Here is a 13604-nt window from a genome sequence, read left to right as displayed (position 1 = left end):
TGTGGACTTTTTTTAAGTATGTATAGGATTTTAACTCATATTTTTATAGTTTAGAAAGATGAGTGACACATTCAAATACAAAAAAGAACGGAGTTCATTTACACCACGAGGACTCGTGTTCCAGGTTGCTACATGGTTGTGCACTCGAATATCAGAATAGCATTAACAGGTAGTTGAACATCTTCTTTTGAATGTCAAATTTATAATTTTATAATATTTAATTTTTCTTGGTGATTGTGCTTCGGTGGCGCTAGTCTTCTTCTCCGGCGATGGCAACCTCTTAACGAGTTTGGAAAGTCTATATTAGAGATTCGGATAAGGGGCAGGTTCATTAGGGTGGAGAAACGGATAGGGATAACACCGACTGTGGTGGTGCAGCGAGGTGGCAGGGAAATTGGCTCAACGGTTGGGTGCAGAAGAGTGGTTAGCCATTCGTAGACAAGGAAGAAGATGGAGAGACAGTGGTGCCCAAGGGATGTGGCGTAGGAGGTGGACGTCGCCGACTACTGTATCCCAGTAGAGGGTGGGCTCCTCTGCCGAGGACGGTGTATTAGGCATAACCTATACAAAAACCTCATTTTGCCCTAAGTGCACTGGTTACTTAGCTACATTTACTCATCCTTTAGTTGTGATGTTGTAAATATATAAATAGTCCAATCTAAATGAATATTCGATTGCTCAAGGATGCACTATGACATCATGTATTCAGTATAAAGCTCTTGTTTCCTGTAGAAAATGAAATCGTACGCTGTGTTTGTGACTCTATATGGTTGTCTACCGGCGATGACATGTGCGACGGCGGCAAAGATGTAGGTGCTAGCCGAGGCGGAGCCTGGGCACCTACCCAGGGTGGTCGGACCAAGCTCCTCTCTTGGGTGACGGCGAGTTAGTTCTTGGGAGGTCGACGACGATGTGCAGCATTGGGATGAAGGTCGGTGGCGATGTCCGGCTAGGTCGATTGCTCACTGGCTCGATGATCATGACCTACACTAGGCTCGCATGGATGCTTTGAGATGCACGTCAACAACAGCTAGCTTGAGCCTAGGGCGTGCTGTAGGACACAGGCTGTGTAGCACGTTCGGAGCGAAGTTTTTCCCTCTGAAATAACCATCGAACAGGCTGGTCCCTCGGCCTCCGCACGGTTTGATAGCGGCGGCTCAACCTTAGACCATCTCCAAGGGATTCCCGTCAGGGATCAAAATCCTTTCACAAAGGGATTTTCGTTCCCTTCACCGTTCCAACGATTTCTCTTTATAGTTTCCGTCACAAAGGGATTTCTAAAGTCATTTCCTTCAAAACGAGATTCTCTCTCTTTTTCTTTCACGAATCCTTTCGAAAAAAACCGTCCCCTTCGAAAAGAAGCTGTTGGAGATAAGAGAATAAAAAAAATAAAAATAGAAAGAAAATAAAATAAAAAAATATAGTTGAAGATAATCTTATGACAACTTGCGAGCCCTTTGATGTCACCACACCTGTCGTCCGCTCCGCAGCCCCCGCACCCGACGGACGGGCGAAGGGGAAGGAACGCGACGTCACCCGCCCACGCCACATCGATCCCCAGTCCCCATCGACCCGCCCAAGAAGCCGACCACACCCGCGCCGCACCGAAGGCGAGGCCCACAACCAGTAGTCCAATACCAATTTTACCGAGGGTCCCATGAGAAATAGATGAACCTAGGGGGTCCATAGGGAAAATAACTTTCCCTTTCCTTTCCCCGTTTAAAAATCTGACCCCCTCTCTCTCTCTCTCGCCTTCCTCGCTTCCTTCCGGCGCCTTCCCTCCTCTTCTCCCACAGTCCCACGCGACCGCCGCGCCTTCCCATGGTCCTCATGGCCGCCGTCGAGAACGACCACCACCGCATCGCGAAGGTATCTTCGCCTCCATCGGATTATCCGGCTCCCGCGCTGCCAGCGTCCCGCACGCGGCTCCACGGCTTCTCCTTCCCCACCCTCAGCTGGGGCACGCACCGCCTCCTCCGCTGCTCCAAGAGCCCCGCCTCGTCTCCCCCGCATGCTGCTCCGGAGACCCCATCCAAGCCCCACCGTCCCGAGGGCGGCGGCTCAGGCGGTTCGTTGCAGCGTCAGCGCACACCTCAGCGGCCGTGGAACGTCCGCACCCGCCGCTCCGCCACCGCTGCCCCGCCGTGGCCGGCTAGATCGGATGACGCGGCCGAGGCGGAGGAGCGCGTACCCGAGCCGCCTATGGAGATGAATAAGCGGGGGTTCTCCATCGTGCTGTCCAAGGAGGAGATCGCCGAGGACTTCGCGGCGATCCGCGGGACGCGGCCCCCGCGCCGACCCAAGAAGCGCCCGCGCACGGTGCATCGGCAGCTCGACGTAAGGATCGAAACCGTGCCTGTCAACTTGTAAAATTTTGGCTCCCCTCCGAATTTGGTGTTTCATTCAACTTTTTTTGTTTCACGATTTGCAGTTGCTGTACCCGGGATTGTGCCTAGCAGATGTGACGCCGGGCTCGTACAAGATCGAAGAGGTAATGGGCCGCTCGATTTGGTGATGTGTTTAAGTCGTTTGGTTTGGCTCTGAAGGTGCGCTTGTGTTCCTGCAGAGGTGATTGGTGCTTTGGTGCAGCTTCATGGAAGGGGCTTTCACTTGTTCCGATCTACTCTGTTCTATTTTCTTCTGATGGCTAACACGTCTGTTTCGTAAGCGTTTTTTTTTTTGTGTGGATTAGAGGAAGTTTAGGTGGAATTTCCTGTGATTATGTATTGGGGGTGTGGTTAGGAAGCAGTTTAGCTTTTCAATTTGATTACTGGGCTTGTAGGATTGTCAATTGTATAAAGGGTTATGATCCTTAGGTAGGGGATTGCCTTGTCATGTACATGATCTAATCTATGAAGGAATATAGTTGTTGAATTTTCAAATTTTCTTTTGATTCTACGCTAAGATGTTATAATGCTCCTCAGCTCCTGTGCGTTTTTGCGTCCTTTTGCTGGTGATTGCTTGCTTATTAACTTTGCCTCGCAAACTTTGAGAAAAACTTACATTGCATTGCATTGGAAGAGGATTTCTTTGAAATTTACTCCCATATTTCTTCCTTGTTACCACTGAGGAGCATGCATGTTTGCTCAATAGTTCTGCTTCATAAGTCAAAAGTTGCCGAGGAAATAAGCTCTCAGAGATAATTGCCTTTTTACTTTTATAAATGTTTAATGGTTTTATATGATTGTTGTGTAGTTCTAATTTTGTATATTATAAGTCTGACATTGACCCCTTATTTTAAAATAACTGCATATGGAGTCTTTATTCCATTGTTCTATATCTTGATTCAGCTTATTCCATTGTTCTATATTTTAAAATAACTGTATATTATTACTGCCTTCATGGCATTATAAGAAAGTGTATGCATTCCATTTTCGCTTTCTCAATACTAAATTCTGTAATCTGATGGCTTGTGAAAAATGCTACTTATCTTGGCATGCTCTGTTACTTAGAGGATGGAGTACCAAACTGATGGCATACCCTGAAGGCTGTTATACATTTTTTGGGTGATAAAAACCATAGTGAGACTAGCTAGCTGCTAGCAGCCATCAAATATATAGCACTGATATGGAGATCGATCCTGATCAGACTTAACAGTGCAAATGAAGTGACTGGTTTTTGGTCTGTCTGCCATTGACTTTTAATAAAACAAAATTCTGCTCGTTTAATCGTAAAGTCATCTCCATCATTTGTAGTTGAGCCTATGGAGGAGCATTAGGTATGTTCGGTTCGCGTCTAACTTTGTCATGTTTAAAATTATTTAAGTATAGTTTGTCATAAAAAGTGTAATTAGTGAAGGACATGTTTGGTTCGTGTCTAAGTTTGTCACCTTAAACGTGGTAAATTTAGACGCGAATCAAACAATTCTAAATTCTTAACTACAAGTGTGACAAAGTTAATAAAAAAACTAAGTCTATGACGTATGGGACAGAGAGCTAACAAAGTGTAGTTTGCTATAGCTGTGACAGTCAACCAAACAGTTATCAAAAAATTTGTAGCGTGATTAACTTAGATATGACAAATTTAGACACCAACCAAACATACCTTAAACTTGCAAGAGACATCTTAATTATATGCCAATCATCGCTTTCTAACTTCTGAAGTGTGTTATATGTGCCATCAGTATCCTTTGACAATCTTTTTTTGAATCCTGGAAATGTTGCTGCAACCATAAAGTTTTAGTTAAATTTGTGAATAATATTACTTTTTCATTGACTACTAGTTTTCATGCCAAGGTTTATTCTCCCCAAACTTTGAAATCCTTGAGCTTTGTATAACTCGCTTAGGGAATTCATTTTTCTGCTCGAGCTCTTCCAGTGTTGCTTGTCTGCTCCAGTGTTCCCTCCTGATGGCCTCTGCTAGCCCTCGAGCTGTCAACACTAGTTGCTGCTTGGACCAAGCAGGCGAAGCCACGCCCTCCTCTGTGTTTCCTGATTCTTGTTTTCTTGGGCAAGGCTCTATCCAGACTTGTGTTGAATCATCCACGGTTTTGCAAATCATACTTCCGCTTTCTAAGCATGATGTGACTTGTGAGCTAATGTTATAATTGTTTGGTCATTTTAAATGCATTATTCATCAAGTCTTGTTGCTCAAACCCAACAACTCTCTGAGAATCCGAGTTATGTATACACCTGCTCCAGAGATTTCTTTGAAGTTGATGCGGATGATACAGAATTCAATTGTACTAGTTACTGATAACACAATATGTTAATAACATTCCATGGTTGGGCGGTCTTGCCAATGTATCTATGTGCCATGGTCGCTGAGTGCGCCATGCAGGCAAAACCGCCACACCGTGCTTCCATCTTTTAGTTTTGATGGTGAACACTTTTCTATCTTAATACCTGTTGATCCGCAGTTCTCCAGCGTATCCTCGAAAAGAAAAGTATACTGTGTTTCTACAGATTGTCGCTTGTTTTGCAAGGCTTTAATCTCTCCCTAAGAGCGTGATTTGGTAAAGCATATAGCATGATGAAGCTCACCCTCAATCTAGACCTTTTTCTCCCCTGTAGGCCGAGAATTTTGGATTAGGTAGTCCTTTCAGTGGTGTTCGTACTTCTATAGTTCTATTCCTTTGCATGAATTGTTTGGTCGCCGCTTTGGTGTGTGACCAACTGCCTTTTCCGAGTGCTTGCTGATCTTGTTCTCGACGAAAGCAATGCTAAGGTTAACTTTCGTGTGTCCTTCCTTACAGTTCATGAGTTGTCCGTTTGTTCTGCTTCCTCGTCTTATATCTATTCTCTTATAGCTCGGATAGCACGAACGGTATCATTCTTCTAATCCTCACGCCGAGACACGTTTTATGAACGACCCTGCAGCCACGATCAAGCCAAAGTGTACTCTTAGTAAAGTCCAGTGATGCAGAAAAAGAGTCTTGTATGCCTACCGATCAGTCAAACGACGCGTAAAAAGTCGACCGTATGCTTAAGCTGAGAAATTGAAAGGAAAATCGTACACAGATTCGTATTGCATTTGGTCCGCAAGGACGTGTACCAAGGTAAACGAAGCACGCGTGTCCCTGGAAAAGGGCGGCGCAATGGCAGCCCACCGCGTGCCGTCAGCGGGAGCGGGATTGGCACCAACTCGGTCGGGACTCGGGAGCCGCTCGAGCGCCCTCTCCGGGAAATTTTTTTTATAAGGTTCAGTCTCGAGAAAGATCATCTTTTTTAGGTAATACTCCATGTGTTATGTCTTCTCTTTTATGTATATATAGCCGTTCAATCATAAAAGAACGATATAGATCAAATCTTACGAGAAATCTTTCTCAGTAGGTCTTATAATTTTTTTTTCACTCGGTCGGACTCCATGCAGCGTCCGCCTCGTCTCCGCGACGCGGCTCCTGCCGCTGCAACCGGCGTTCGGTGCTCCTCCCAGTCCCAAGTCCCACCCTGCGCGCGCACTGCCCGCTCTCCCGCGCCCGCCGGCTGCCACATGCTCGTGCAGATAACCGATCAGACGGCGCGCGGCTTGCCATTTTACATGGCGCTGCTCGACGTGGCGTAGGAGAGGAACGGATATGTCCCGGCCGGGGGTTGGCACTTGGCGCACTGCGGCGTGCTACTGCGCTAGTCCGGGGACGCCCGGGCGGGGAGAAGCTTGTACACGCAACAAGCCGACTGGCCGCCGCGGAATGTTCCGCGGGAGTGGGACAGACATTCGTGCTGGTGTATACAAAGGACGCCTTTTTTTAAACAAATACGTAAAGAAAGTCAACAAAACAATTCTAGAGCAAACTCGAATAATGCGTTTCGTTCGACACATTTATTGCTGTTCACAAGTCATCTACCAGCCATAGAGAATACCACCTGCAAATAAAAATTTACTAGTAGCTTTAGATCCCTTTCTTTCCGAGAACGTGCAGCTTTAGCTCTTTAGGGTTCGTAGAATGTTGTAATCGTTTAAGAAGCATATGTCAGTCTCTCGACATTTCAATATGGTTGCACAAGTCTCTAATAATTACTTTTATAATCTCATAAACGTAAAATTTGATGAAGCTAGTTGGTAAAACAACATGTGATTACATTATCGTTACGACATGACAGCGGTGGTAATTTCTATGGTGCCCACGAGTAATATTTTATAATTTGTCAACAGAGATTATTAAAACTTTGTAAGTTCTCAGACCATTGATATCTAGATCCTTTAGTAGACATCAACTGTCTCAAAATTTACAAAGAACGCTATTCCACCTGGAAGGCTGGAACAGAGGGTTTGTGTCACGTCACGTGCCAAGCAGCCGCTCACTCACACCTCACGTGCCTGCGCCGTGAACCCAAAGCGAGCAGCGTACTCGCACATCTCGATTCCATCCCGATCGACTTGAACCGGCGAGTCGGACCAAGCACCAACCCCGAGCGACTCCGACGAGATAATGTCGCCGAAGCCCTCCGCCTCCGCCGCGGCGGACAGCAGCGGGAGCGCATCCACCTCTCGCTCGGCGTCGACGGCGAGGTGAGCCCCCCCCCCCCCCCCCGATACCTTCCCCATTTCTCTAACTACTCACCCCTGACGCGGCTCTGCGCGAGATCTCGTTGCTGGATCAGCGGTCTGCATTGTTTTTCCGTTTCCTTTTGACGGTTTAATCGTGTGATAGCTCTCATGACGCTAAGTTGCTCTTTAGTCCCGGTGTAAATTTGATTGGAGAGCGAAAAATCAGTGGTAATGGCTGTTAGTTTTCAGTATGCCATTGCCCATACTTTTTACAGCTCGGTTCTGCATGATTCGTTTGGTCTCTCCAGATATCCAGGATATGCAGTTTTGCTCCAAGATGAACATAATTATCAGTTTTAGTTCTGGTTTTAGTTTTGGCATGATTGACCTGCTATTTGTAGTAACCGATAATGCTTATCTAACTAATACGAACTTAAATCCTAGATTTTTGATAGCATATCCAGATACAAACAATGGTAATATATCATTTATTGAGGAACATAAATTAGCTAGATTCATAAAAAAAATTAGCAATGATCCAGATCATAGTAACCTAATTGGTTATACAAGTGAGCGCAGTGACTAGAATGCGTTGTATATTTATCAGGATCTCGCTGAAAAGGAATTATTATCTAACTCTGCATTAGAGCGCAGATCAATGACAGTAACACTGACAATGAACATACTATAGGTTATAGCCTCAGTCAATATTACAAATGTTAGGATAAGCTAGCAGTTGAATCAATTCTAGAGTGTCTGGCAATATGTTACTTACAATTTAGCATATTAGTTGGCCATCACAAATTGTTCTGAACCTCTGATTATCTCTATCAATATCGGGCATATAGTGGCTATCCTATACTGAATACTGACTACCTAAATGTGCACTAGTTATGTTGTTATTCTATATCGCCATAGTTTCTAGTCCTTTTTTATGTGAGCAGTATGAGAGAGGTGAGCTAGAACAAGATGTGCAGGTGCTTGAGTTGCATTTCTTTCTTCCTTTTCAGATGTATCAATGCTTTATTTCCCTTACTATCATATCCACATCAAAGATTATTTTAGCTTGCCTTTCCAAATATATGTGGTACCAATCAGTTCGGTGGCTACCTTTTTTTTTTTTGACAAAGCTGCTGTCGTTTGTTTTTTGCAGTTCAACACCATTGCAAGTAATTCATATTTTGGGAAACTTCATGAGAATTTGGTCCGTTTACTCCTTATATAGCTACCTATCCAACAGTGGGGATTCAATAGTTAGTTTTATCTTCAGTTGTCTTGTACCCACTTCAATCGTCTTCTTGGTCCTACAGAAGCCTTGGAAAGGCAGGCCTTTGCCCAACTCACAGGTTCTGTTATACCTTCTTTTTCTTGAGATTAATTCTCCTGCTATTAGATGCCTGGTTTCTCATATTCACTCTTGCGTGTCCTATTGCAGGTTGTTCCTACAGTTGTCAATGGAGGAATCCTGGCGTTATACTTTGTATTATGGGGTAAAGGACTTCTTGCTTGTGGCCCACTAGTGTAAGTATACTGTTCTTTCAGCACCATGAGTTTTCACATAGCTGTGTGATCTGTGGCGCAGTGCAAGTATGCCAGGGAATATCTAGTTCAATCCTCCTTCTACATGCAATGTGCAAACCATGCTGTGAGCCAATGGCTGTCAGATAATCATGAAAATGAACTGCACTTGATGGATCTAGATTGCAGGACAATTCCTCTAGCTTCCCTAGATGTTGATCTAATGTATGATTTGCCATTGTGACTGGACAGATGGGGTCATGAATTTGCATGATTGCGTGTAGAGGGGGGCTTGCACTTACTCTCCTAAGGGTGCAATCCTTTTCTGAAAACTTCAATTGCAAAACAACATTCGTATTATCATTACTTAAAGGTCATCTACATATTTTGCACTGCTTTGAGCATCCTCGTTGTGTTACTAAAAGCGCTTGCTGGCACTTCCATCTAAACTGCATTTTACTCTGTCTATTGAGTCTAGCGCTCTGCTGGCGGAGTATGCAGGTGCTGTTCTTGGAGTTCTCTCTGCTGCTTTATATGGAAGGAAAGTTAATATCTGGAAAAAGGCAAGTTGCTGATTTTAAAATAGAATTTATTGTATGTGATATTTTTATTTCCTGATTATATGTTGATCTATAATATTTAGGCAACAAGCATATGGAATTATTGCTCATATGTGGCACTATAAGCTTGAGCATTGTCTAATCACTGGTTGTTGTAGTCCATTAGATATTGATCAATTCTTTTTTTTCTGTAAATATGTAGATAAAGTGAGATATCATTTATGTGCACATGCACTGGTAAAGGTATCGGGCCAATAACTCTACAATAAATGTTGATATGGGCACAGATAATACCATCTCTGTTGTCACCAGTCCATATTACTTGGTTGGAAGATATGAGTGATCATGTCCTTAAAAGGATAACGTAGTTTGGAATTGTGGTTCGCCTGATGGGCATAAAGCACAAATAAGTGTGCACACGCCACACATGCGGATAGACATGACCAGGAGCATCAGCATATTTTTCAGCAAAGTCACCAGTCTGAAATTTCATTTACTAAACGATAACTGGACAAATTATTAATGAATTCTTTTGTATGATCCTGCTGCATGCCAACTCTTCAATGTGTTATGCCATATTTAGCTGACTTTCTTGAAGCACACTCTAATACTTTGAAGCAGCAACAGCTAAATTTCCTTAGTAGATGATACTGACATCTGTTTCCCCTGGATTTGTAGAGTGGCGGGCTTGCTGCTATGTTGGTAGCATATTATCTCTTATCAAATGGGTGGTCCACAAGAACACATTCCCCGATATGTATCCTATTATAGACATATGTTTCTGAAATGGCATATAACTCTGTAATTTTTGCCAGTTAAAGTATCTCTGCGTATAATGGACTTGTGTAAACCGTTTCGGGAGACCTTAACTTCATACAGATAGCTTTGGAAGTGAACCACTGGAGAAGGCAACACAAACTATTGGAATGAAAGAAATGGTGGTGCCACTTACTGCTGGAATTTTATCCGCTTTAAGGAGAGTATTAGCTCGGCGTGTTTCTCTCAAGGTACTCTCAGTTTCAGTAATCTTAGTATAAAAAAACCTTCAAGGTACTCTCAATGCATCATTGTTTTCTTTATAAGAGTTGCAATCACCATCGTTTTATTCTTCCACAGAATCAACTTAAGAGGCGACTTCATGCTATATCTATTGCTTCTGCGACTTGTTTTCTTTTTCCATTTGCAATGTGGGATACAATCCTAGTGAGTATATCTTGTTTATGCTCTTTAATCTTTCTGTGGTTGGGATGATTTGCAGCTCTTTCCCTTGAATTGATATATAGTGATAGTTGTTTTCTTGATTGCAGGGCTCAGCATCTGAGAGTATAGTTAAACTACAATTACCAAGTTGGCCATACTTGAGTACTGTTTTGTTCGGGATTGTGCTTATATTCTATGTGGACAATGTTGCTGAGGAAAAGTAAGCTTTTACTCAGAAGGAGAACATTTTTTGATTAAAAGTTGATTAATTGTTTAATTGTAATATGTAAAGAGAATCATGTTTAATTGTTTTGATATCGACAGTCTGAGGCAGATCTTCAGCAAATTATAGATTTGAACTTATTATTCCTCAAATATCTTCATGTGTAACAATAGAAAACAGTTACTTTTCTTGGATGCTTCTTGAAGTGTTTTTATTGACCTTTGCACTAATCGTAAGACATGAGTTACCTTTTTTTAGTTAACTGCCCATTTTGCTTTATGATTAGACCTCCCTTCTTGTTTATGCCATGTTTACTTGGTTGTTATTCCTTCCTGGCAGGTTGCATCTGGTCTTTTCTTCTCCAAGGCACCTAACGGTTTCAACAGGTTGCATAATTGTTTTCGAGATATTGTACAAAATGGATTTCTCCCTTTTGGGATTTCTGCTCTGTTCCGTCATTTTGGGATTTGGTGAGTTCTGAGCTCTTACTTTTTGTATCCATTATTGAATTATAAATTTGCTCCCACAGTTGAACTGCTATGCTACTCATACAGCTTTTTTTGTTCTTGTTCTGAATATTTTGCTTTTTTTTACTGGTAATCGCACCTTGGAAAGAAAGATACAATACAATGACGAATGTTATTCCTTTGCAGGTATTTTTGAAGCAACATCCTTGGAGCACTCAAAGAAAAGCCCTTTAGAGGCACATGAACTATCAAATGGAGGGTTCCACAATCAGTTGCCGATTTCAGCTCTTCCAAGCTGAAGAACATATAACCTTGGTGAGATGCACTTAAAACTTTATTGTGTTTATTTGGGCATAGATGAAACCAACTACTTGTGTTTATTGGAGTGCAGATATCAAACTACTTATCTGTACACATAAATATTAGACCACATGTTTCAATTGAGAGTGGATTGCTATACGGTTTGGAGTAGTATCCATCATCATAAATTGGTTCCGATTGTGGGAAAAAAATCAATAGAAGAGTCTTAAATGTTGTTAAAAGGCCAACTTGGGAATTGGGTCGTTACATGTCCTAACATGTTTATCTACTAATCACTCAACCAACAGGACTAACCCTTTCCTACTATTCTTTTGCTGCAGTACTAACATGAGAAATGGCCGCTGCTGCACAGCTCAGATGCGAGGTTGCTATTCTGTCTGAAGGTTTGAACCAGACAGAAATCTTTGCATGTTTTAACCTGCCAATTTGCCTGTGATCATTCTTGTTCGTGGCGGCTATCACCATCCCTGTAACTCGCTGTAGATGTATATCCATACTGGCCTTGCAGGTAATGCGATTGTCACTTGTACCGTCTCCTTGTAGTGATGAAATTTTGCTGTTCTCACTTGGACACGCAGATTATTTTAGCTACGACCGAAATGTGTGATCCATTGATGAAATGATTAATGTGCTGACTTTTACGTTTCAACTATGCGTGAACCGGTGAACGCAGACGCCTTGCACCTCGATTTGATTCAGAGTCGTGAGATTGGATCAGGGCATTAGGCAAGACCTTTTGCAGATGACGTGCGGCAGCCTGCGTGACATGCCATGTTGACAGACTACGAGGCTAATGCCGGCACTAAGCACTTACGGTGCGTTTGGATCTCTAGCAATAACTATCCTAGCCTTGCTGAGCAAGGTCAGCTATTTGGTGAGAGTAGAAACATTTGGCTTTTGAAGGCAATCTAGCCCGCGGCAGCAAGACAAGCCTCGCTCGGACGGGAAGCGAGCGGTTACACAAAAAATCGTGGGCTTCGTGTCGCAGCTCCGAGCAACCAACCAAGAATCCTTGCTTCTCACAGCTATGCCCGTTCTAGCTAGTTTAACCTTGCCTAGCTCGCCAAGCTGCACTAGAGACCTTGCCAAGCTGCACTGGAGATCCAAAATAAGTGTATTTTGGGTTGTATGTAGTTAATTATTTTAAATTTTTACTACAAATTATTTTTTTATGTATTTAGTTTGGTACTTGAAAAATATTTTCATAATAGTATACTTTTGCTACGTTTAGTAATATATTACATAAAAAAATAGTAGTTAAACTTATATTTTAGAAACATGTATACAAAACAACACTTATTTTGCGCCGGAGGGAGTACAAAGGAACATGCCAACCGCCGTCGCCCATCTAGCATACACGGCATGCCGTCGCTCTTGCCGCTATGCAACCAGAAGAGCTGCACACTTGACAGACAGCAAGAACTGTGCTAAGGACACGACGCCATGCGTAGGACAACATCTCCCTTCCCTCCATTCGCCGAGCGCTCCATTCGTTTCGCACGCCACACATTCGAAGGGGATGTTCAGACGCGCGGCTCTGGTGGCTGGTGCGTGCCGGAGGGCTCCGTCCTCTAGCTCCCAGGCGACAGCAGTGGCCCCCCTAGGTCCGGCTGCTAGCCTCACGTTGGCGCGCAGGTCGTTCCCGCTGACGCCAGCCTCTCCCACCGTCCTGTTGCGAATAGGCATCCTTTAGAAGATAAACACATATGATCAATTAGCAAGTTAATTGCTATTAGCAGTTACTAATGGAAAGCCACTCGTTGGGGTCAACCGATCTCCCTAACGGGTGCTTTGGCACTCTTTCCTTGTGTATATATTTGTAAACACTACTCATGAATAAAGAAAAATTCACTTTCTAATCTCTCTGTCTCTCGACACTTTTCCACTGTAATACGTTATCAGTCACTAGTTCTACCACTGATCTGCCACAACAATCAAGAACAGAGAGGCACGAAGGCCCCTCCCAGACGGTAAGCACTCCATGGCAAATCCATTTTGCCCCATCCATGGAATACCTGCATCATCCTTCTTCTTTATCGTCGTCCTGCCACAACGTCCATGCTATCGCCTCTCTCGTTGTCGTTCACACCGTGGTACTGCTCTTCATCAGTTTGGTCGCCACAGCGGCCCCGTGAGTGCCGCACCCCCTGTGGCAGCCTCTCCGGCCATCTGGCTACCGCCCTCACCGCCACCAGCCTCGCTGCCCTTGCCACCCTTCTCTTTTGGAGTTTGGGCGCCTGCAGCACTAACCACTGGCGTGGGGTCCTTGACGGCGGCAGCTACCACCACGACGGCGATTACCTCTGAACTACTACCCACGATGGCAGCCCGCCGAGGTGTTGTCCCTCTCTTCGATCCAATGGCAATGGTGTCCTCCTCCTCGGA

At 43.9% G+C, this 13604-nt stretch overlaps 2 protein-coding genes across 2 annotated transcripts; both read left to right on the top strand.

Annotated features, from left to right (window-relative positions):
- Positions 1–1725: 1725 nt before the first annotated feature.
- On the top strand, positions 1726–2882 carry LOC133908512 (uncharacterized). Its single transcript, XM_062350577.1, has 3 exons — positions 1726–2337; positions 2432–2491; positions 2567–2882. Exons 1-3 carry the CDS (start codon positions 1822–1824, stop codon positions 2570–2572), a joined length of 582 nt encoding a protein of 193 aa, XP_062206561.1. The 5' UTR covers positions 1726–1821; the 3' UTR covers positions 2573–2882.
- A 3889-nt stretch (positions 2883–6771) lies between these two features.
- LOC133908511 (uncharacterized) lies at positions 6772–11839 on the top strand. Its single transcript, XM_062350576.1, has 11 exons — positions 6772–6951; positions 8084–8276; positions 8366–8451; positions 8927–9011; positions 9687–9765; positions 9888–10015; positions 10125–10211; positions 10316–10428; positions 10771–10901; positions 11085–11213; positions 11540–11839. Exons 1-10 carry the CDS (start codon positions 6872–6874, stop codon positions 11195–11197), a joined length of 1095 nt encoding a protein of 364 aa, XP_062206560.1. The 5' UTR covers positions 6772–6871; the 3' UTR covers positions 11198–11213; positions 11540–11839.
- Positions 11840–13604: the final 1765 nt, after the last annotated feature.

The sequence above is a fragment of the Phragmites australis genome, chromosome 2, assembly GCF_958298935.1.
Source record: "Phragmites australis chromosome 2, lpPhrAust1.1, whole genome shotgun sequence".
Taxonomy (NCBI): domain Eukaryota; kingdom Viridiplantae; phylum Streptophyta; class Magnoliopsida; order Poales; family Poaceae; genus Phragmites; species Phragmites australis.
Note: the sequence above shows the minus strand (reverse complement) of the source record. Positions and strands in the feature narration are given on the sequence as shown.

Excerpts from the sequence above, each read along its gene's own strand:
- LOC133908511 (XM_062350576.1), top strand. The coding sequence starts at position 6,872 with ATGTCGCCGAAGCCCTCCGCCTCCGCCGCGGCGGACAGCAGCGGGAGC. Across the intron at positions 9,766-9,887 it reads AAGAACACATTCCCCGATAT|ATAGCTTTGGAAGTGAACCA; the intron begins GTATCCTATTAT and ends AACTTCATACAG. Across the intron at positions 10,902-11,084 it reads TTCCGTCATTTTGGGATTTG|GTATTTTTGAAGCAACATCC; the intron begins GTGAGTTCTGAG and ends ATTCCTTTGCAG.
- LOC133908512 (XM_062350577.1), top strand. The coding sequence starts at position 1,822 with ATGGTCCTCATGGCCGCCGTCGAGAACGACCACCACCGCATCGCGAAG. Across the intron at positions 2,338-2,431 it reads CGGTGCATCGGCAGCTCGAC|TTGCTGTACCCGGGATTGTG; the intron begins GTAAGGATCGAA and ends CACGATTTGCAG.